Raw genomic sequence first — 25,716 nt, 5'->3', positions numbered from 1 at the left:
GAATTAAACAGAGACTGGATTCATTTGAGCTCAATGAGGAGAAACGCATAGACCTGTACCCTTGTACGGTGTTGTCCCACGCTCTGACAAGAGAATTCTACGCCTCCTCTTTTATTTGGACTGTCCCTGATCACAACATCTTAATGCGTGCATCTCTTATTCTTTTTAATAACATTGTTATTCTGAAGGTAACCAATAATGAATAAAATACTTTTGACCATTAATGTGATAGAAACGGATGAATGGATTAAAATGCATGTAAATGTTTTATATTTTGAATGTTATTTTTATCACTGTGATTACCAGCGGAATTATTAATTACTTATCGTGTTAAGCAACGTCAGCTAAGATTTATCTAAAAGAATCACATCTGGCTTGAGAGCCATAGGTTCCCTACCCCTGGTCTAGGATGTAAGAAGTGTTTTAGTTATATTGTAAAACTTACAAATGTTGCTTGGGGGCATGAATGAAGAATCCACACAAGTAGGAACGCTATGTAAGGTTTGGAAGACCAAACAGCACTTTTACTTCCGGTTCAAAGCTGTAAACAGCAGGAATTCGCATTCATCCAGCAGCACCCGCTGTCAGGTTCAAACACTGATAACATTTATTAAACAAGACAAGAAGCCAGGAATCAAACAGAGACAGAATTCAATTTGGCTCAATGAGGAGAGCGCGTACACCTGTACCCTTGTACAGTGTCTCACCACGCTCTAACAAAAGATTGTACACCTCCTCTTTTATTTGGACTTTCCCTGATTACATGGCAACAGCTGTTTCTAAGGGTGGGGGTCCTAAACAGCCATCACCCTTGTCACATAACAGTTCAAAGAAAAGGTTGGTTCAAAGAAAAGGTTGTAAAACAGTTCAGAGAAGAGGTGCCTGGAGCTTGGCAGGTCCTGCTTTCCCTCTGCTTTGTAGATCTCGGGTCAAGACAAAATCTTTCTGTGGCTTACAATACATCAAAGGAACAGACCACCTTCATGTTGCTTCCCATCCTACACAGTGGAGTTTTACAAGCCTTCTGCTTGGTAGGATCAAAGACAGCTTTTGTCCTCTTGCTGGGAACTCATGGCAACACAAACTTTTGTGATAACTTAGATACAATTATTCTGAAACCCGGAGTGAGAGAACTCGTCCATTTAAGCGTCTTTCCGTATGTTTAATTAATAATATTTGCTTTGTGGCTGTAAAATCCATAAAAATAGCCGCAACGTTTTATAAAAAATGTAGAAAATGTCTGGAATTCAGAGTATGTACAAACTCATGCTCACTTCGTCATCCCTTTGCTCTATTCACCTTGCACATATGAACTATTTAAGCACTTGTTTACCTTTTTATTTAATTGTGAGTATTTATTGTTTCCATTGAACAAAGTCCACCAAGTTCATTTGTGTTCAACCTAGCTGGCCAATAAATCTGACTCTGGTCCTGATCTGATCACGTGGTTTGTGTGCGCTGGACAGAAAAGCCTTCACAGCCTGAAAGGTTGTGCTGGAGTCAAGGTGTGTACCTGAGCTGGTCACCTGAGGCGTACTGCCTGGTGGAGTCTTGGGCCCAGCAGAAGGACTCCTCCAGCGTGGTCAGGATCACTGTGCCCTCCTCACGCAAAGGTAAAGATGATCACTTCTTCACCCACAAACATGGGAAAATACTGACAGGAAATAATAATCCATTACTAGACATGAAATAATATTCCATTACCAGAAATTACATTATATTCCATTACTTCAAACCCCGTTTCCATATGAGTTTGAAAGTTGTGTTATATGTAAACATAAACGGAATACAATGATTTGCAAATCCTTTTCAACCCATATTCAATAGAATGCACTACAAAGACAAGATATTTGATTTTCAAACTCATAAGCTTTTTTTTTAATGCAAATAATAATTAACTTAGAATTTCATGGCTGCAACACGTTCCTAAGTAGCTGGGAAAGGGCATGTTCACCACTGTGTTACAAACGTTTGTAGACATGAAATAATATTTAATTAGTAGACATGAAATAATATTCGATTACTAGACATTAAATAATATTCTATTACTCAACATTAAATGATATTCCATTACTATACATTAAAAATATTTAATTACTAGACATGAAATAATATTCCATTAGTCGACATTAAATAATATTCCTTTAATAGACATGAAATAATATTCCATTACTATTTAAATGTCTATACTTTTATCATATTTTTAAAAAATAAGTATATTCATATTTGTCATGCTGGTAATATAATTTTCATAGCATTACCCACATTGAAAAAAATCCATATTAAATTTTTGTTTTTCATAATTCACATTTTCTATACATTTTTTAACCGTTTTTACACGACTATTGTATGTATACATGTTTGAAATAACTATCATTGATTTTCAAATTGTTTGTTTTCATTATTATTATGTACATTTCACATTTGTAATCATTATATTCACGTTTTATAGTATATATTTTTGTATCATTATTATTTGTATTTTGATAGTTTTTACTTTTTTTTTATTGTATACCACACTTTACATACATTTTTCATCGTTATATTCACATTATTTGTCATGCTGGTAGTATATTTTTTTAATCATTATCTACAAAAAAAACAACATATTCTTTTTTGTTTTTCATCATTTAAAAACTCTATACATTTTTACAACTACTGTAAATATATATTTTTTTATAAATATCATTAATTGACATGTTCTATATATTTTTTTTCAATTATTTGTCATACTGTACAGTATATACATAATTGTATTCACATTTTTTAAACATCCATTCAGTATATTTATTTGTTATGATTATGGATTTACCCGTCTATACTTTTTACATATATATTTTACATTATGTCATACTGTGCATACATTCATCATTATTTTCACAAAATGGTAATATAACATGTTTTATTCACATTTGAAAAAAATCTTAAATTGTGTTTTTGTTTTTCATTATTTACATTTGCTATACATTTTCAAACTACTACTGCAAATACATTTTTTATTATTATCATATGTATAGACACTTGTATTATATTGACATTAAAACAATCCTTGTCTTATATTCATATTTATCATTATTTACATTTTCTATACTTTTTACATTCGTCATACTGTATAAACATTTTTTATTATTATATTCACATAAAAAAAACTTGCCTTATTTTTTTTATCATTATTGAACATTTTTGTATTTTAAAAACAATTTTTTTTGCATTATGTCATCTGTATAATCACATTTTCTGTACATTTTTTCATCATTATATTCATATTTTTTTTATTTAATTGTGTACACTTTAATCATTCATATTCACATTTGCAATAGACATTTTGACATGATGACCGTGTCAGAAGAGGTTTGAATCTGGACACCCCCAGCTGCCATGCGAGCCTTGTCTCCCCCTATAGGACAGGTCCTGCTGGGTCAGGTGGTGGACCAGGTGGACTCCCTGCTGGAGGAGTGGTTCCCGGGGCTGCTGAGCACCGACGTGCACGGCAGCGGAGAAGCTCTCCTGAAGAAATGGGCTCTCTACAGCTTTGACGACGACCAGGAGTGGAGCAAGATGCTGCTGGAGGATCTTCTCACCTGCGCCGACCAAGGTGTGGCCCGCCACAGCAGGTGTCGCCGTGCACGCTGACACACCTCTCCATCCGCCAGATCTCCTGCTGGTCAACCCGGAGGATCCTCGCTGCACCATTCCCGTCTCTCAGGTCGCTCCGGACCTGGTGCTCAGCGACCAGCCGCCTGGAAGCATCCTGGACCCTGACGAGCTGCAGGTGGACCTCTCCAAAGCAAACCTCCTGGGTGAGTCGCTGCATGAAGTGCACTGCTCAACACGCCATGAGATTTCTACGTTAAAAAACTGACAGCTCAGTCGCTACAATTTCTGACTTCTTTTTACTGCAAAATATTATTTTTCAAATTGATTTTATTCCTCGCATTATGGCGCATTCACAGATTTTTTTCACAATTGTTTAATTTTTTTTATATTTGAACCTTTTTCACAGCACCCGTCCACTCATTCCTTTTTAAAAAACAATATCAAAACTATTTATTAATTCATTTAAAAAAAAAAAAACTTATTAAAATGAGTACCATAGAAAAAAAAACAGCCATAGATAAAAACTTTACTGTAAAATGTACAGTGGTACCAAATTTTCAATTTACACTAATTTTGTGTAATGTGCATTTTTTTAATCAAATTCTGCAGACTGAAGTGACATTTTTATTTGTCAAATTTACAATTTGTTTTTACAAAATTGTAAAAAATAATAAAAGTGATCAGATTTCACTCCAAAAACTTGGCGGCTCAGTCGCCAGAATTTAACTGTAAAATTTACAGTGCTACCAATTTTTCAATTTACACTAATTTGGTGTCAAATCTAATGTACATTTTTTGATCAAATCCTGCAGACTGAAGCAACATTTTTATTTGTCAATTTTACAATTAGTTTTTAAAAAACTGTAAAAAATAAAAAGTGATTCGATTTTACTCCAAAAACTGGGCGGCTCAGTCGCCAGAATTTTAATGTAAAATTTACAGTGCTACCAAATTTTCAATTTACACTAATTTGGTGTAAAATATATTTTTTATTTGTCAAATTTACAATTAGTTTTTACAAAAAAAAAGATTAGATTTTACGCAAAAAAAAATGTCAGCTTAGTTGACGGAATTTTACTGTAAAAATCAAAGAGGTAGAGTTTTTCTATTTACAGGAATGCATTTTAAAAATTACTAAAAATTTTACAATAAATAATGGCGGCTCAGTCACGAGAATTTGTGGCTTTTTTTAAATGCAAAATATTCATTTTTGAATTGGTTTTATTCCTCGCATTATGGAGCATCCACAGAATTTTTTCAAATGTTTTTTTTTTTTTATAGTGGAACAGCATTCGTCCACCCCTCCCCTTTCATAAAAACATTATTAAAACCATTTATTAATCAATAAAAAAGCAGCATGTAACATGTTAAAATGAGTTTCATAGAAAAAAACAGCCAGAGATAAAAACTTGTGGCTCAGTCTCCAACATTTTCCTCTAAAATGTACAGTGGTATCAAATTTTCAATCTACAATAATTTGGTGTAAAATCTAATGTACATTTTTTTATATAATTCTGCCGACAGAAGTGGCATTTTTATTTGTAAAATGTATAATTAGTTTTTAAAAAACTGTATAAAAAGAAAAAAGTCATTAGATTTTACTGTAAAAAAATTGGTAGCTGAATTGCTGGAATTTTACTGAAAAAAATCATAGTGTTAGAGTTTTTCTATCTACAGGACTGCACTTTAAAAATGACCAAAAAAAAAAGGCGGCTTAGTCGCCAGAATTTTACCGTAAAAGCAACAATAGTAACGTTTTTAAAAAGTCAGTAGTAGCAAACTACTGTAATTTGTGTAAAAAAACATGAATTTTATGGTAAAATTCTAGCGACTGGGCTGCTAGTTTACCGTACAATCGATAGAATTGTTTTATAGCGCTATGAAAAAAAGTAATGTTAAAAAAAACTGGCGGCTCAGTTGCAAGTATTTTACTGTAAAATTTACAGCGGTGCCAAATTTTTAATTAACACTTATTTGGTGTCAATTTTAATGTACATTTTATGATTAAATTCTGCCGACTGACGTGCCATTTTTCATGTAAAATCTACAAATTGTTTTTTACAAAACTGTGAAAAATAAATAAGTACAAATTACAGTAATTTGTGTAAAAAAAACTATTTGTTTCACAGCCCTGTTAAAAAAAAGTAGTTAAAAAAAACTGGCAATAATTTTATTGTAAAATATACAGTGGTGCCAAATTTTTAAAATTTACAGTAATTTGGTGTAAAATCTAATGTACATTTGTACTGAGCTGCCATTTTTGTTTACCGTTACACCTATTGACTTTTTTTTAATAGTTGCTATAAAAATAAAAGTAGAACTGATATTTAATATACAGTAATTTGTGTATAAATGGTAGATTTTACAGTTAAATTATGCCAACTGAGCTACCAGTTGGTTTTTGTACTGTAAAAACTACTGACTGTTATGCAGCATTGTAAAAAGAAATCAGTCGCTTTTATGGTAAAAAAAAATTTTACTTCAAAATTTGGGCAAAAAATTATAGCGACTGAGCTGCCTTTTTTTTTTTTTACCGTTAAATCTATTGACTTTTTTTTAAAATAGTTGCTATAAAAATAAAAGTAGAACTGTGTGGAGGGGGGCGTGGTCTGCGGGCCTGCCGCTTAGCGGGGAAGGACCAGCCTCGAAGCACAGCTGGCAGGTGATTAGATTATCCAGCTGGGACTGATCATCCAATCACCTGCCATGCTTATTAGCAGCAGGCGGACCGAGACACATTAGTTGGAGTTGGAGTTTGAGCCGGACGAGCCGCACATTCGCGCGAGACCACGTCGCAAGAGGAAGAGCAGCCGTAAGACTGAAAAGTTGCTGAAAAGAGTGCGGACCTGGCGCGTGTGAGCACAATAAAAACATTGTTACACCAAACTACCGGGTTCACGAGAGGATCTCTGTGGTCAGAAGAACCCACAGGAGGGCAACCTTCACATACTGATTTTCAATTTACAATAGTTTGTGTATAAACGGTAGATTTTACAGTGAAATTCTGTCAACTGAGCTACCAGTTTTTTTACTGTAAAATCTGCCTTTTTTCTACAGCCCTGTTAATAAAATTGGTAGATTTTACAATTAAAAGAATTGACTTTTTGATTATAAATAAATTACTATGAATGTAATATCGGTACTTATGTTATTTTTACGCTACTTAAATGCCAGCTTGGTCGCTGATTTTCTACTGCTTTTCTACTGGTTTTATTCAAATCTGAATTTTTTTCTACAACCCTGTTAATAAGATTGGCAGATTTTACAGTAAAAAAATAGACTTTTTGATTAAAAGAAAAAAAATTACTATGAATGTAAAATCGGTACCACTGTTATTTTTACACTACTTAAATGCCAGCTCGGTCGCTGATTTTCTCCTGATTTTGTACTGATTTTAATCAAATCTGACTTTTTTTTATAAAACCCTGTTAATACGACTGGTAGATTGTAAAATAAAAAAGTGCACTTTTTGATTTAAAGAAAAATATTACGAATGTAAAATCAGTACCACTGTTATTTTTATGCTACTTAAATGCCAGCTTGGTCGCTGATTTTCTGATTTTCTACTGATTTTATTAAAATCTGACTTTTTTCTACAACCCTGTTCATATGATAGGCAGATTTTACAGTAAAAAAAACTAGACTTTTTGATTTGAAAAAGTTACTTTAACTGTAAAATCTGTACCACTGTTATTTTTACGCTACTTAAATGCCAGCTTGGTCGCTGATTTTCTACTGATTTTCTTCAAATCCGACTTTTTTCTACAACCCTGTAACAAGATTGGCAGATTTTACAGTAAAAAAATAGACCTTTTGATAAAAAACTTTTTTACCACTGTTATTTTTACGCTACTTAAATGATAGCTTGGTCACTGATTTTCTACTGATATTACTCAAATCTGACTATTTTTCTAAAACCCTGTCAATAAGATTGGTAGATTTTACGGTAAAAAAAATATACTTTTTGATTTAAAAAAATTACTAAGAATTGTAAAATCACTGTTATTTTTACGCTACCTAAATGCCAGCTTGGTTGCTGATTCTCTACTGATTTTCTACTGATTTTATTCAAATCCGACTTTTTTTGTACAACGCTGTTAATAACATTGGTAGATTTTGCAGTAAAAAAACCTAGACTTTTTGATTTATAAAAAATTGCTATGAATGTAAAATCGGTACCACTTGTTTTTACGCTACTTAAATGCTAGCTTGTTTGCTGATGTTCTACTGATTTCTACTGATTTTCTTCAAATCTGACTTTTTTTCTACAACCTATTAATAAGATTGGCAGATTCTAAAGTAAAAAAATAGACTTTTTGATTAAAAAAAAAATTACTACGAATGTAAAATCTGTACCACTGTTATTTTTACGTTAATTAAATGCCAGCTTGGTCGCTGATTTTTTACTGATTTTCTACTGATTTTATTCAAATCTGACTTTTTTCTAACACCATGTTAATAAGATTGGTAGATTTTAAAATAAAAAAATGGATTTTGATTTAAAAAAATGACTATAAATGTAAAATCGGCACCATTGTTATTTTTACGCTACTTAAATGCCAGCTTGGTCGCTGATTTTCTACTGATTTTATTCAAATCTGACTTTTTTTCTACAACCCTGTTAATAAAATTGGGGATTTTACAATAAAAAAATAGACTTTTTGTTTAAAAAAAAAAATTGTTTTGAATGTAAAATTGGTACCACTGTTATTTTTACGCTACTTAAATGCCAGCTTGGTCGCTGATTTTCTACGGATTTTCTACTGATTTTCTACTGATTTTATTCAAATGTGACTTTTTTTCTACAACCCTATTAATAAGATTAGCAGATTTTACAGTAAAAAAAAAATAGACTTTTTGATTTAAAAAAAAATTGCTATGAATGTAAAATCGCTACCACTGTTATCTTTACGCTACTGAAATGCCAGCTTGGTCGCTGATTTTCACTGATTTTGTTCAAATCTGACTTATATTTACAGTGCTGTAAAGAATAAAAGTGGTACTATTATTCCATTCACAGTAAAATCTTTGGATTTGACGGTAAAAACACCCAAAGATGACATTTTACAGCGTGCATGCTGGACCAAAAACTGTATTTGGTGAGTGTGACCTAGTCCAGTTGTGCCTCGCTGATGCACGTTCTAGAAAACAAGACCAAATAAGGGCGTTTGCACCAACAGGCGATGGCGGCTTCGGGACGGTGTACCGAGGAATCTACAAGAACGAGGACGTGGCTGTCAAGTTATTCAACAAGCACGCGTCTGAACTTCACATCTACCGGCTCCTCAGACAGGTAAACACTACAACACCACGTGGCAGACGCCGTGACGTCTCACACGCGCCACGCCCCTCCACTCCTTCCAGGAGCTGGCGGTTCTGGGTCGCCTGCGCCACCCCAGCCTGGTGGGCTTGCTGGCGGCCGGCGTGGCGCCGCACGTCCTGGTGATGGAGCTGGCCATGCGCGGCTCCCTGGACTCGCTCTTCCAGCAGAGGCAGGGCAGCCTGAACAGGAAGCTGCGGCACAGGATCGCCCTGCACGTGGCCGACGGCCTCAGGTACGCGGCGCGACCCCGGGTCCGGTCAAGGCTCTAAAACAGGGGTCACCAACGCGGTGCCCGCGGGCACCAGGTAGCCCGTAAGGACCAGATGAGTAGCCCGCTGGCCTGTTCTAAAAATAGCTCAAATAGCAGCACTTATCAGTGAGCTGCCTCTATTTGTTTTATTTTTTTTATTTACCAGCAAGCTACCTCGCTTTGTTCGACACTTTTAATTCTAAGACAGAAAAAACTCAAATAAAATTTGAAAATCCCCAAAAATATTTTAAAGACTTGGTCTTCACTTGTTTAAAAAAATTCATTTATTTTATTACTTTGCTTCTTATAACTTTAAGAAAGACAATTTTAGAGAAAAAATACAACCTTAAAAATGATTTTAGGATTTTTGAACACATATACCTTTTTACCTTTTAAATTCCTTCCTCTTCTTTCCTGACATTTGAAATCAATGTTCAAGTATTTTTTTATTTATTGTAAAGAATAATAAATACATTTTCATTTAATTCTTCATTTTAGCTTCTGTTTTTTCGACGAAGAATATTTGTCAAATATTTCTTCAAACTTATTATGATTAAAATTCAAAAAAATTATTCTGGCAAATCTAGAAAATCTGTAGAACCAAATTTAAATCTTATATCAAAATCTTTTGAATTTCTTTTCAATGTTTTATTCTGGAAAATCTACAAGAAATAATGATTTGTCTTTGTTAGAAATATAGCTTGGTCCAATTTGTTGTTGTTATTGCAGATTGGATTTTAACCTATTTAAAACATGTCATCAAAATTCTAAAATTAATTTTAATCAGGAAAAATTACTAATGATGTTCCATATATTATTTTATTTTTTTCAAAAAGATTCGAATTAGCTAGATTTTTAATAAATTTTTTCAGTCGAATTTTGAATTTTAAAGAGTCGAAATTGAAGATAAACTATGTTTCAAAATGTTATTTTGATTTTTTTTGTGTTTTCTCCTCTTTTAAACCGTTCAATTAAATGTTTTTTTCATCATTTATTCTCTACAAAGAACCTTCCGTAAAAGGAAAAAAAATGTACGACGGAATGACAGACAGAAATACAAATTTTTTATATATATATAGATTTATTTATTAAAGGTAAATTGAGCAAATTGGCTATTTCTGGCTATTTATTTAAGTGTATATTAAATTGGTAGCCCTTTGCATTAATCAGTACCTAAGAAGTAGCTCTTGGTTCCAAAAAGGTTGGTGACCCCTGCTCTAAAAAGACTCTCGTCAACCAGGTACCTTCACTCGGCCATGATCATCTACCGCGACCTGAAGCCTCACAACGTTCTCCTCTTCAACCTGAAGGCCGACTCCGAAGTCGTCGCCAAGATCACCGACTACGGTATCGCTCAGTACTGCTGCGGCATGGGGGTCCGCAGTTCTGAGGGCACGCCAGGTGAAGCGGAACTTATATTAGCGCCATAGTGAGCGCAAATCACCTCATGGAAGCTCCGCCTTTCATACAATTCCACGTTCTTGCTGCCGGTGCAGGTTTCCGAGCACCAGAGGTGGCCAGAGGTAACGTGACCTACAACCAGCAAGCCGACGTCTTCTCCTTTGGACTTCTTCTCTACGACCTGCTGACCGGCGGCGAGCGAATCTCGGACGGCATGAAGTTCCCCAGCGAGTTCGACGAGGTGGCCGTGCAAGGAAAACTACCAGGTGAAGCGCTAAAGAGCTAGAAAACACCATTTTGGTAGACATTTTTCGTGAACTGAAACGCCAACAGTTAGCACGCTGGCCAGATAGCGTCAAGCAACAGAAAATATGAGCAAAATTAGGTTAAAAAGCTAGCATATTTACTGTACTATGCTAACATGCTAACATTGGCATGCTTATAGCTAGTGAAATACCAAAATGTGTAACAGTCAGGCGTGTATACTTGGTAAATTAGCTTAAAAAGCTAGCATGCTAATATTAGCATGCTAAAATGCTAACTGTAAAATGCGTAAAGTACCAAAATATATTACTTTGAGGCGTGCCCCCGGAAATGTGTTTGAAATACATTAGCATGCATCACGTACAAAAATATAATACACCTACAAAATTAGAGACAAAAAAGTTAGCATGCTAACAGGTATCGTTTTCCAAGTAACAAAATATTTGACGCTGAGGTTTCCTTATACGTGCGAAAGTTTGCAAAACAGCTTGCATGCTAAAATTAAAAGGCTAATAATTGGGCCACACGTTTTATTAAAATACCAACATATGACATTGAGGTAATTTAGCTTAAAAAAAAAAGCTAGCATGATAATGTTAATATACTAAAACGTTAAATGTTTCATGTGTCACATACCAAAATATAATACTTTGTGATGTATACCTTAAAAATGTGATGAAAAAATGCTAGCATGCTAACAGGTATCATTTTCCAAGTAACAAAATATTTGACGCTGAGGTTTTCTTACGTGCGAAAATTTGCAAAACAGCTAGCATGCTAATATTAAAAGGCTATTGATTGTGCCACACGTATTATTAAAATACCAAAATATATGACATTGAGGTAATTTTGCTAAAAAAAGCTAAAATGTTAACTGTTACATGTGTCAAGTACCAAAATATAATACTCTCTGATATGTATCTGAAAAACGTGTTGGAAAAAATGCTAGCAAACTAACAATAGCTTGTATCAAGTAGCAAAATATATTACTCTGTGATGTGTACCTGAAAAATGTGTTGAAAAAATGCTAGCATGCTTACAGGTATAACTTTCCAAGTAACAAAATATTTGACTCTGAGGTGTCCTTATATGTGCGAAATTTGCAAAACAGCTAGCATGCTAATATTAATAAGGCTAATAATTGTCGCCCACGTTTTATTAAAATATCAAAATATATGACATCGAGGTAATTTAGCTATAAAAAAGTGCTAGCATGATAATGTTAACGTGCTAAAATGTTAACTGTAACATGTGTCAAGTACCAAAATATAATACTCTCTGAAAAATGTGTTGGAAAAACATGCTAGCATGCTAACATTAGCATGTATAAAGTAGCAAAGTATATTACTCTCTGATGTGTACCTGAAAAAATGTGATATAAAAAATGCTAGCATGCTAAAATTAGCATGTCTCAAGTAGCAAAATATATTATTCTGTGATGTGTACCTGAAAAATGTGTTGAAAAAAATGCTAGCAGGCTAACAGGTATAATTTTCCAAGTAAAATAATATTTGACGCTGAGGTTTCCTTATATGTGCGAAAATTTGCAAAACAGCTAGCATGCTAATATTAAAAAGGCTAATAATTGTGCCACACCTTTTATTAAAATACCAAAATATATGACATTGAGGTAATTTAGCTAAAAAAAAGCTAGCATGATAATGTTAACAGGCTAAAATGTTAACTGTTACATGTGTAAAGTACCAAAATATAATACTCTCTGAAAAATGTTTTGGAAAAAATGCTAGCATGCTAACATTAGCATGTATCAAGTAGTAAAATATATTGCTCTCTGATGTCCATCCATTTTTCTACCGCTTATTCCATTTTTGGGGTCGCGGGGGGGCGCTGGCACCTATCTCAGCTACAATCGGGCGGAAGGCGGAGTGCACCCTGGACAAGTCGCCATCTCATCGCAGGGCCAACACAGATAGACAAACATTCACACTCACATTCACATACTCTCTGATGTGTAACTAAAAAATGGGTTAGAAAAAATGCTAGCATGCTAACATTAGCATGTCTCAAGTGGCAAAATATATTTTTCTGTGATGTGTACCTGAAAAAATGTGTTGGAAAAAATGATAGCATGCTAACATTAGCATGTATCAAGTAGCAAAAAATGTTACTCTGTGATGTGTTCCTGAAAAATGTGTTGTAAAATATGCTAACATGCTAACAGCATGTATCAAGTCACAAAATATGGCGTATACCTCCAAAATTAGCTTTTTAAAAAAAAGCTAGCTTTCTGTGGAAAAAGTCCGATACTGATTGTGAAAGCTGATAATGACTTTGACGATTAGATCCAGTGAAACACTACGGATCTTCTCCTTGGCCCAGCTTCCAGGCTCTGATGAAGGACTGCTTGAGACCAAACCCTCAGGACCGGCCGACGTCCGCCCAGGTTTGGAGCCTGCAGATGACTCGCTGGCAGGCTGAAGATGTTCCATGTTTGGGTTTGCTGTGCCGGCAGGTGTTTGACAGGCTGGCTGCAGGTGACATGTTGTGTCTGATGATGGAGACGCTGCTTCCCACTGCCGTCAGCGCTGAGTGCTTCACCGTGACTACTCTCGGCCGTCACGCCATGACCGCCTGGCTGGGAGGGGGCAGCAGCACCCAGAGTACGGGCTGTGTCACCACTGTGGACCTGGACTCTAACACGGTCACCACGCAGGTAACCACGCACACACGCAGACTCGACAAGCATGCTAACATTATCATGCTAACTTTTTAGCTATTTTTACACTTTTTACCCAAATGTTAGCTTAACTTATTTTTAAATTTTTATTTTTTTAACTAATTTTGCAACCCTTTTCCCCCCAACATTATAGAACTTGGTACATGACAAATGCTAACTGTTAGCTTGCTAACATTATCATGCTAACTTTTTTATTTATTTATTTTGTAGCTATTTTTACACTTTTTTAAATCTAATTTTGCAGCCCTACACCTTAGTTATAAAACTTAGTGACACATGCTAACTTGTAGAATGCTAACTTTTTTCTTTTTACTAATTTAGTAACCTTTTTCTCCAAACGTCATATAACTTGGTACATGACATATGCTAACTGTTAGCATGCAAACATTATCATGCAAACTTTTTTATTTATTTATATTTTAGCTATTTTTACACTTTTTTAAATCTAATTTTGCAGCCCTACACCTTAGTCATAAAACTTGGTATGTGACACTTGCTAACTGTGAGAATACCACCTTTTTTAAAAATTTTTACTAATTTTGCAACCTTTCCCCCCAACGTCCTATAACCTGGTGCATGACATTTGCTAACTGTTAGTATGCTAACATTATCATGCTAACTTTAAAAAAATATATATTTTTACACAATTTACCTAATTTTGCAGCCCTGTATCTTAGTCATAAAACTTGATATGTGACACATGCTGTTAGCATAACTGTTACCATGCTAACTATTTTTTAAAATAATTTTGCAACTCTTTTCCCTCCAGTCATATATCCTGGTACATGACATGTTCTGTATTCATGCTAACATTAGCATGCTAACTTTTTTAAAAACTCATTTTTCAACCCTTTTCCCCAGTTTTATAACTTGGTACATGATATGTGCTGTTAGCATGCTATAATTAGCAAGCTAACTTTTTCCTACTAATTTTCCAACCCTTTTCCCCAGTCATATCTTGATACTTTACATATCTGGCATGCTAGCATTAGCATGTTAACTTTTTTTTAACTAATTTTGCGCCACTTTTCCGGTCATATACCTTGGTACATGAAATATGCTGTTGGCATGTCAACATTAGCATGCTAACTTCATTTTTAAAACACATTTTGCAACCCTCTCTCCCAGTCATATTACTTGGTACATGATATATGCTGTTAGCACGCTAACATTAACATGCTAACTTATTTTTAACTAATTTTGCAACCCTTTTTCCCGTATAATAATATTGGTACTTGACATTTGCTAATATTTTTGCCAATTTTGCCGCCGTACACCACAAAGTTGCATTGTCACGACGACTTAGGTCCCCAACACAGAGCAAAATATATATAAGAATAATAACAAAAAGAACACCCAAAAAGGTCTGAGCAAAACTAAATGAAGGATGCAGACTTATTGTGTGAGAGGGTAACAGTTAACACGCTGGGACTGAGTCACAGGGGAGCGAGAAGCAGAGGAGATGCACACGACTGGAAGGGTGAATCATCAGGAAATCTACTGGCGCCGAGTGAAGGGACTGGAGAGCTTAAGTAGTCAGGAGAAGATTTCCTAACTGTTAGCATGGTAATGTTGCAAAAAGACAAAGTCACAGACAGTCATACGCACGACTGTACCTCTTCTAAGGACGTGGACAACAGTCCCGTCCTGTGTCTCGTCACCGTCAGAATCCCCGGCGAGGCGTGTGATTGGCTGGTGGCCGGCACGCAGTCGGGCTCGCTGGTGGCGATGAACGCCGAAGACGCCACGTCGTGGCACTGCCTGCAGAGTGTCAGCGACGCCGTCACCTCGCTCTACTTCCATGTGCACCCCCCACGCCTGTAAGTGCACCTGACACAGCAAGAATCTGGTCTGCTTCAGTCTTGTTGTCCTTGGGTCCAAATGGTCTTTGTGTCCATGTTGTCCTCAGACAAAGACAGAACTATCTTCTGGTCGGGACCGCAGACGGCGTGCTCTCAGTTTTTGACCAGTCTGCACTCAAGGTGAGAAAGAGCAACTCCAGAGGAAGTTCTTCATCCAGAGTCCAATGTGGTCTTTGTCCTCCAACAGGACCAAGGACAGCCGGTCAAAGTTTTGACGTTGGGCAGCGTCAACACGCCCGTCATGTGCCTGGGACAGTCCACCTACTCCCTGGACAGCAGGTGCGTTTGGGCCGCCTGCGGGACCAAGATCATGTCCTTCACGGCCGACTACGACGTCGGCAAGACCCTGGACACCAGAACCGAGTCCATCTTCCGGTGGGTCCACATCCTCGCCACCCGTCTTGAATGTCCGTCTCGTCCAACCAATATGTGCTGTGCAGGCATCAGAGCAAGGCGAGTGTGTCCCGCATGGTGGTGGACAAATACCTCTACCTCAGCAAGGCTGGAATGGCCACCGTGGAGGTCTGGGACAAGAGGACTGAGAGGATGGTGGACTGCATTGACTGCGCACAAATGATTAGGTACACAACTCTATCAAGAACTATTTTGTCCTTCCTAAAGTTCATGGACATTTATTCAACTCTGTCCTAAAAGCGTCTTCTATTCGAAAAAGACACACACGTCCCGAACCAGTACTTTTTCTGGGAAGGTTTTGGGATTGGTATTATGTTTCTCACAATGTTTCAAAACACTCACAATGTTTCAAAACAGTCACTGCAAGACGTGAAAGACAGAAATATTGTAGATAGTATTTGGAAGTTCTGCTCTGATTTCAGAGCAGCTCTAAAAATATTATTGGATTAGTAAACATGTCCCCGGGAGGACAAATGTCCTCACGCTGAATGTCATTTTACAGTCACTGCAAGACTAAAAAGACACAAATTAATTTTGATAGCATTTTAAAGTTCTGCTCTGATTTCAGAGCATCTTTGACAACATCCCCACATTTCTTGTGTTGGAAAAGCAAATATGTTCCCACAAGGACAATCAGCCTCACAAAACAGTCACTGCAAGACGTGAAAGACAGGAATACTGTAGATAGTATTTGGAAGTTCTGCTTTGATTTCAGAGCATCTCTAAAAATATTCTTGTCTTGGATTAGTAAACATGTCCCCGGATGGACAAAGGTCCTCACACTAAATGTCATTTTACACAACAGTCACTGCAAGACGAAAAAAACCACAAAATAATTTAGATAGCATTTAAAAGTTCTTGTCTGATTTCAGAGCATCTTTGACAACATCCTCACATTTCTTGTATTGGAAAAGTAAATATGTTCCCACGAGGACAATCATCCTCACAAAACGGTCACTGCAAGACGTAAAAGACAGAAATATTGTAGATAGTATTTGGAAGTTCAGCTCCGATTTCAGAGCATCTTTAAAATCATTCTTGTGTTGGACTAATAAACATGTACCCGGGAGGACAAATGTCCTCACGCTAAATGTCATATGACAGTCACTGCAAGACTAAAATACACAAATTAATTTGCATAGCATTTAAAAGTTATGCTCTGATTTCAGAGCATCTTTGACAACATCCTCACATTTCTTGTGTTGGAAAAGCAAATATGTTCCCACGAGGACAATCATCCTCACAAAACAATCACTGCATGACGTTAAAGACAGAAATATTGTAGATAGTATTTGGAAGTTCAGCTCTGATTTCAGAGCATCTTTAAAATCATTCTTGTGTTGGTCTAATAAACATGTCCCCGGGTGGACAAATGTCCTCACGCTAAATGTCATTTTACACAACAGTCACTTCAAGACTAAAAAAACACAAAATAATTTAGATAGCATTTAAAAGTTCTGCTCTGATTTCAGAGAATCTTTGACAACATCCTCACATTTTTTGTGTTGGAAAAGCAAAATTGTCCCCACGAGTACAAATGTCTTCACAAAACAGTTACTGCAAGATGTAGAAGACAGGAATTGATTATATGGCATACAAAAGTTCTACTCTGATTTCAAAGCATATTTGACAACATTCTCACATTTCTTGTGTTGGACTAGTAAACATGTCCCCACGAGGACAAATATCCTCACGCTAAATATCGTTGTACACAACAGTCCCTGCAAGACTAGGAAGACACAAATTAATTTAGACAGCATTTAAAAGTTCTGCTCTGATTTTAGAGCATCTTTGACAACATCCCCACATTTCTTGTGTTGAAAAATCAAATATGTTCCCAATCATCCTCACAAAACCGTCACTGCAAGACGTAAAAACAGGAATACCGTAGATAGTATTTAGAAGTTCTGCTCTGATTTCAGAGCATCTCTAAAAACATTCTTGTGTTGGACTAGTAAACATGTCCCCGGGAGGACTCATGCTGAATGCCATTTTACAATCACTGCAAGACTAAAAAGACACACATTAATTTACATACCATTTAAAAGTTCTGCTCTGATTTCAGAGCATCTTGGACAACATTCTCACATTTCTTATGTTGAAAAAGCAAAATTTTCCCCACGAGAAAAAGTGTCTTCACAAAACAATTACTGCAAGATGTAGAAGACAGAAATTAATTATATAGCATCTAAAAGTTGTGATCTGATTTCAGAACATATTTGCGAGCATTCTCACATTTATGTTGGACTAGTAAACGTAACACTGGGAGGACAAACGCCCTCATTTTAAATGTAATTTGAACACAACAGTCACTGCTAAACGTAAGACAGGATGCTCGGATTTCAAAGCATCCTTGACAACCTCCTCACATTTCTTATGCGAGACAAGTAAACAAATGTCCTCACACTAAATGTCATTTTAACACAACAGTCATTACAAGACTAAGACACAAATTAATTTGCATGGAATTTAAAAGTTCTGCTCTGATTTCAGAGCATCTTTGACAACATTCTCACATTTTTTTTGTTTTGGAAAAGCAAAATTGTCCCGACGAGGACAACTTTCCTCATGCTAAATGTAATTTTACACAACAGTCACTGCTAAACGTATAAGACAGGAGTGACTTGAGATAAAATCGAAAAGTTCTGCTCTGATTTCAGAGCATCTTTGACAAAATTCTCACATTTCTTGTGTTGAAAAAGCAAAATTGTCCCGACGAGGACAAATGTCCTCATGCCAAATGTAATTTTACACAACAGTCACTGCTAAACGTAAAATACACAAACAAATTTGCATAGCATTTAAAGGTTCTGCTCTGATTTCAGAGCATCTTGGACATTATTCTCACATTTCTTGTGTTGGAGAAGCAAAATTTTCCCGACTAGGACAAATGTCCTCATGCCAAATGTAATTTTACACAACAGTCACTGCTAAACGTAAAAACATGAATAACTTGAGATAGCATTTAAAAGTTATTCTTTGATTTCAGAGCATATTTGACAACATCCTCACATTTCTTGTGTTGGACTAGTAAATGTGCCCGCGAGGACAATCGCCCTCATAAAACAGTCACTGCTAAACGTCAAGAAGAAAAAAGCGATGAGATGTCCTGCTCTGATTTCTGATCACTTTGACCAGTCCACATGTCCCCCTGGTGACGTTCATGAGTGTCTCTAAGCAGACATGAGTCCAGCACTGGAGGGAGGAGGCATGGCAGCGAGGGGGACGTCCCCCGTGAAGGTTGTCCTCCCTGGGCCAGGGTGAAGTCCTTGCTGGTGCAGGGCACCGCATCGCTGTGGGTGGGCACTAGAGGGGGACACCTGCTGATCCTGGATCTGTCCAAGCACCAGACGCTGCAGGTCATCACGCCGCGCTGTGACTCCATCTGCTGCATGGCCTCGGCCCTCATAGGTGTGTCCGCCACCACCTTTCCCCACTTTCCTTCTGTCTTACCTTGACGTGTCTTCGCCAGAAACCCTGGACTGGAAGGACGTGGTCCTGGTTCTGGGAAGAAGAGTCCCACAGGACAGGAATGGGAATGGTGAGGCTAGTTGTTGACGTGAGTTAGCGCCCTGCAGCCGCCTCAATGAGGGTGCACTTGTTTTGCTCACCCAGACGCCCAGTCGCTGCTGATGGTGTGGAGCAGCACGCTGTCCTCCCAGGTGAAGGAACTGAAGAAACACTGCGAGAGAAGACAACACATCTCTGCAAGAATGACACAACTACTACACAACCACTGACAGAGGTTTGCTGCCTTCAATACACACACTTAACAAGTCTGTTGCCTTCAATACACACACCTAACTAGTCTGCTGCCTTCAATACACACACCTAACAAGTCTGCTGCCTTCAATACACACACCTAACAAGTCTGCTGCCTTCAATACACACACCCAACTAGTCTGCTGCCTTCAATACACACACCTAACTAGTCTGCTGCCTTCAATACACACACCTAACAAGTCTGCTGCCTTCAATACACACACCTAACAAGTCTGCTGCCTTCAATACACACACCCAACTAGTCTGCTGCCTTTAATACACACACCTAACTAGTCTGCTGCCTTCAATACACACACCTAACAAGTCTGCTGCATTCAATACACACACCCAACTAGTCTGCTGCCTTTAATACACACAACCTAACTAGTCTGCTGCCTTCAATACACACACCTAACTAGTCTGCTGCCTTCAATACACACACCTAACTAGTCTGCTGCCTTCAATACACACACCCAACTAGTCTGTTGCCTTTAATACACACAACCTAACTAGTCTGCTGCCTTCAATACACACACCCTAACTAGTCTGCTGCCTTTAATACACACACCTAACTAGTCTGCTCCCTTCAATACACACACCTAACTAGTCTGCTGCCTTTAATACACACAACCTAGCTAGTCTGCTGCCTTCAATACACACACCTAACTAGTCTGCTTCCTTCAATACACACACCCTAACTAGTCTGCTTCTTTCAATACACACCCCCTAACTAGTCTGCTGCCTTCAATACACACACCCTAACTAGTCTGCTGCCTTTAATACACACACCCTAACTAGTCTGCTGCCTTCAATACACACACCCTAACTAGTCTGCTGCCTTCAATACACACACCCTAACTAGTCTCCTGCCTTCAATACACACACCCTAACTAGTCTGCTGCCTTTAATACACACACCCTAACTAGTCTGCTGCCTTCAATACACACACCCTAACTAGTCTGCTGCCTTCAATACACACACCCTAACTAGTCTGCTGCCTTTAATACACACACCCTAACTAGTCTGCTGCCTTTAATACACACACCCTAACTAGTCTGCTGCCTTCAATACACATACCCTAACTAGTCTGCTGCCTTCAATACACACACCCTAACTAGTCTGCTGCCTTTAATACACACACCCTAACTAGTCTGCTGCCTTCAATACACACACCCTAACTAGTCTGCTGCCTTCAATACACACACCCTAACTAGTCTGCTGCCTTTAATACACACACCCTAACTAGTCTGCTGCCTTCAATACACACACCTAACTAGTCTGCTGCCTTTAATACACACAACCTAACTAGTCTGCTGCCTTCAATACACACACCCTAACTAGTCTGCTGCCTTTAATGCACACACCTAACTAGTCTGCTGCCTTCAATACACACACCTAACTAGTCTGCTGCCTTTAATACACACAACCTAACTAGTCTGCTGCCTTCAATACACACACCTAACTAGTCTGCTGCCTTCAATACACACACCTAACTAGTCTGCTTCCTTCAATACACACACCCTAACTAGTCTGCTTCCTTCAATACACACCCCCTAACTAGTCTGCTGCCTTCAATACACACACCCTAACTAGTCTGCTGCCTTTAATACACACACCCTAACTAGTCTGCTGCCTTCAATACACACACCCTAACTAGTCTGCTGCCTTCAATACACACACCCTAACTAGTCTGCTAACTTTAATACACACACCCTAACTAGTCTGCTGCCTTCAATACACACACCCTAACTAGTCTGCTGCCTTCAATACACACACCCTAACTAGTCTGCTGCCTTTAATACACACACCCTAACTAGTCTGCTGCCTTCAATACACACACCCTAACTAGTCTGCTGCCTTCAATACACACACCTAACTAGTCTGCTGCCTTCAATACACACCCCCTAACTAGTCTGCTGCCTTTAATACACACCCCCTAACTAGTCTGCTGCCTTCAATACACACACCTAACTAGTCTGCTGCCTTTAATACACACAACCTAACTAGTCTGCTGCCTTTAATACACACACCCTAACTAGTCTGCTGCCTTCAATACACACACCCTAACTAGTCTGCTGCCTTCAATACACACACCCTAACTAGTCTGCTGCCTTTAATACACACACCCTAACTAGTCTGCTGCCTTCAATACACACACCTAACTAGTCTGCTGCCTTTATTACACACAACCTAACTAGTCTGCTGCCTTCAATACACACACCCTAACTAGTCTGCTGCCTTCAATACACACACCCTAACTAGTCTGCTGCCTTCAATACACACACCCTAACTAGTCTCCTGCCTTCAATATACACACCCTAACTAGTCTGCTGCCTTTAATACACACACCCTAACTAGTCTGCTGCCTTCAATACACACACCCTAACTAGTCTGCTGCCTTCAATACACACACCCTAACTAGTCTGCTGCCTTTAATACACACACCCTAACTAGTCTGCTGCCTTCAATACACATACCCTAACTAGTCTGCTGCCTTCAATACACACACCCTAACTAGTCTGCTGCCTTTAATACACACACCCTAACTAGTCTGCTGCCTTCAATACACACACCCTAACTAGTCTGCTGCCTTCAATACACACACCCTAACTAGTCTGCTGCCTTTAATACACACACCCTAACTAGTCTGCTGCCTTCAATACACACACCTAACTAGTCTGCTGCCTTTAATACACACAACCTAACTAGTCTGCTGCCTTCAATACACACACCCTAACTAGTCTGCTGCCTTTAATACACACACCTAACTAGTCTGCTGCCTTCAATACACACACCTAACTAGTCTGCTGCCTTTAATACACACAACCTAACTAGTCTGCTGCCTTCAATACACACACCCTAACTAGTCTGCTGCCTTCAATACACACACCTAACTAGTCTGCTGCCTTTAATACACACAACCTAACTAGTCTGCTGCCTTCAATACACACACCTAACTAGTCTGCTGCCTTCAATACACACACCTAACTAGTCTGCTTCCTTCAATACACACACCCTAACTAGTCTGCTTCCTTCAATACACACCCCCTACCTAGCCTGCTGCCTTCAATACACACCCCCTAACTAGTCTGCTGCCTTTAATACACACACCCTAACTAGTCTGCTGCCTTCAATACACACACCCTAACTAGTCTGCTGCCTTCAATACACACACCCTAACTAGTCTGCTGCCTTTAATACACACACCCTAACTAGTCTGCTGCCTTCAATACACACACCCTAACTAGTCTGCTGCCTTCAATACACACACCCTAACTAGTCTGCTGCCTTTAATACACACACCCTAACTAGTCTGCTGCCTTCAATACACACACCCTAACTAGTCTGTTGCCTTCAATACACACACCCTAACTAGTCTGCTGCCTTTAATAAACACCCCCTAACTAGTCTGCTGCCTTCAATACACACACCCTAACTAGTCTGCTGCCTTTAATACACACACCCTAACTAGTCTGCTGCCTTCAATACACACACCCTAACTAGTCTGCTGCCTTCAATACACACACCCTAACTAGTCTGCTGCCTTCAATACACACACCCTAACTAGTCTGCTGCCTTCAATACACACACCCTAACTAGTCTCCTGCCTTCAATATACACACCCTAACTAGTCTGCTGCCTTTAATACACACACCCTAACTAGTCTGCTGCCTTCAATACACACACCCTAACTAGTCTGCTGCCTTCAATACACACACCCTAACTAGTCTGCTGCCTTTAATACACACACCCTAACTAGTCTGCTGCCTTCAATACACATACCCTAACTAGTCTGCTGCCTTCAATACACACACCCTAACTAGTCTGCTGCCTTTAATACACACACCCTAACTAGTCTGCTGCCTTCAATACACACACCCTAACTAGTCTGCTGCCTTCAATACACACACCCTAACTAGTCTGCTGCCTTTAATACACACACCCTAACTAGTCTGCTGCCTTCAATACACACACCTAACTAGTCTGCTGCCTTTAATACACACAACCTAACTAGTCTGCTGCCTTCAATACACACACCCTAACTAGTCTGCTGCCTTTAATACACACACCTAACTAGTCTGCTGCCTTCAATACACACACCTAACTAGTCTGCTGCCTTTAATACACACAACCTAACTAGTCTGCTGCCTTCAATACACACACCCTAACTAGTCTGCTGCCTTCAATACACACACCTAACTAGTCTGCTGCCTTTAATACACACAACCTAACTAGTCTGATGCCTTCAATACACACACCTAACTAGTCTGCTGCCTTCAATACACACACCTAACTAGTCTGCTGCCTTCAATACACACACCTAACTAGTCTGCTTCCTTCAATACACACACCCTAACTAGTCTGCTTCCTTCAATACACACCCCCTAACTAGTCTGCTGCCTTCAATACACACACCCTAACTAGTCTGCTGCCTTTAATACACACACCCTAACTAGTCTGCTGCCTTCAATACACACGCCCTAACTAGTCTGCTGCCTTCAATACACACACCCTAACTAGTCTGCTGCCTTTAATACACACACCCTAACTAGTCTGCTGCCTTCAATACACACACCCTAACTAGTCTGCTGCCTTCAATACACACACCCTAACTAGTCTGCTGCCTTTAATACACACACCCTAACTAGTCTGCTGCCTTCAATACACACACCTAACTAGTCTGCTGCCTTCAATACACACACCTAACTAGTCTGCTGCCTTCAATACACACACCCTAACTAGTCTGCTGCCTTTAATACACACACCCTAACTAGTCTGCTGCCTTCAATACACACACCCTAACTAGTCTGCTGCCTTCAATACACACACCTAACTAGTCTGCTGCCTTCAATACACACACCTAACTAGTCTGCTGCCTTCAATACACACACCTAACTAGTCTGCTTCCTACAATACACACACCCTAATTAGTCTGCTTCCTTCAATACACACCCCCTAATTAGTCTGCTGCCTTCAATACACACACCCTGACTAGTCTGCTGCCTTCAATACACACACCCTAACTAGTCTGCTGCCTTCAATACACACACCCTAACTAGTCTGCTGCCTTCAATACACATACCCTAACTAGTCTGCTGCCTTCAATACACACACCCTAACTAGTCTGCTGCCTTTAATACACACACCCTAACTAGTCTGCTGCCTTCAATACACACACCCTAACTAGTCTGCTGCCTTCAATACACACACCCTAACTAGTCTGCTGCCTTTAATACACACACCCTAACTAGTCTGCTGCCTTCAATACACACACCTAACTAGTCTGCTGCCTTTAATACACACAACCTAACTAGTCTGCTGCCTTCAATACACACACCCTAACTAGTCTGCTGCCTTTAATACACACACCTAACTAGTCTGCTGCCTTCAATACACACACCTAACTAGTCTGCTGCCTTTAATACACACAACCTAACTAGTCTGCTGCCTTCAATACACACACCTAACTAGTCTGCTGCCTTCAATACACACACCTAACTAGTCTGCTGCCTTCAATACACACACCTAACTAGTCTGCTTCCTTCAATACACACACCCTAACTAGTCTGCTTCCTTCAATACACACCCCCTAACTAGTCTGCTGCCTTCAATACACACACCCTAACTAGTCTGCTGCCTTCAATACACACACCCTAACTAGTCTGCTGCCTTCAATACACACACCCTAACTAGTCTGCTGCCTTCAATACACACACCCTAACTAGTCTGCTAACTTTAATACACACACCCTAACTAGTCTGCTGCCTTCAATACACACACCCTAACTAGTCTGCTGCCTTTAATACACACACCCTAACTAGTCTGCTGCCTTCAATACACACACCCTAACTAGTCTGCTGCCTTCAATACACACACCCTAACTAGTCTGCTGCCTTTAATACACACAACCTAACTAGTCTGCTGCCTTCAATACTTCAATACACACACCCTAACTAGTCTGTTGCCTTCAATACACACACCCTAACTAGTCTGCTGCCTTTAATACACACCCCCTAAATAGTCTGCTGCCTTCAATACACACACCCTAACTAGTCTGCTGCCTTCAATACACACACCCTAACTAGTCTGCTAACTTTAATACACACACCCTAACTAGTCTGCTGCCTTCAATACACACACCCTA

At 38.6% G+C, this 25,716-nt stretch overlaps 1 protein-coding gene across 2 annotated transcripts in view; it reads left to right on the top strand.

The window, feature by feature from the left end:
- Positions 1–25,716, top strand: part of lrrk2 (leucine-rich repeat kinase 2) — a 129,416-nt gene that overhangs the window by 100,412 nt on the left and 3,288 nt on the right. Inside the window, exons 35-50 of one of the 2 annotated variants that reach the window (XM_061894436.1) lie at positions 1,467–1,613; positions 3,404–3,595; positions 3,654–3,800; positions 8,778–8,890; positions 8,962–9,152; positions 10,411–10,571; positions 10,667–10,837; positions 13,139–13,239; positions 13,309–13,509; positions 15,160–15,353; positions 15,443–15,515; positions 15,583–15,770; positions 15,836–15,976; positions 18,991–19,220; positions 19,282–19,350; positions 19,425–19,554. In XM_061894436.1, coding sequence (XP_061750420.1) covers positions 1,467–1,613; positions 3,404–3,595; positions 3,654–3,800; positions 8,778–8,890; positions 8,962–9,152; positions 10,411–10,571; positions 10,667–10,837; positions 13,139–13,239; positions 13,309–13,509; positions 15,160–15,353; positions 15,443–15,515; positions 15,583–15,770; positions 15,836–15,976; positions 18,991–19,220; positions 19,282–19,350; positions 19,425–19,549 — 2,444 coding nt within the window. In that variant the 3' untranslated portion in view covers positions 19,550–19,554. Of the gene's footprint in view, positions 1–1,466; positions 1,614–3,403; positions 3,596–3,653; positions 3,801–8,777; positions 8,891–8,961; positions 9,153–10,410; positions 10,572–10,666; positions 10,838–13,138; positions 13,240–13,308; positions 13,510–15,159; positions 15,354–15,442; positions 15,516–15,582; positions 15,771–15,835; positions 15,977–18,990; positions 19,221–19,281; positions 19,351–19,424; positions 19,555–25,716 lie in introns of those variants that run through there. The other variant, XR_009806050.1, reaches the window with a different exon arrangement.

This window comes from Nerophis ophidion, linkage group LG03 (genome assembly GCF_033978795.1).
Source record: "Nerophis ophidion isolate RoL-2023_Sa linkage group LG03, RoL_Noph_v1.0, whole genome shotgun sequence".
Lineage (NCBI taxonomy): Eukaryota > Metazoa > Chordata > Actinopteri > Syngnathiformes > Syngnathidae > Nerophis > Nerophis ophidion.
This window is presented reverse-complemented; position numbering and strand designations above follow the sequence as displayed.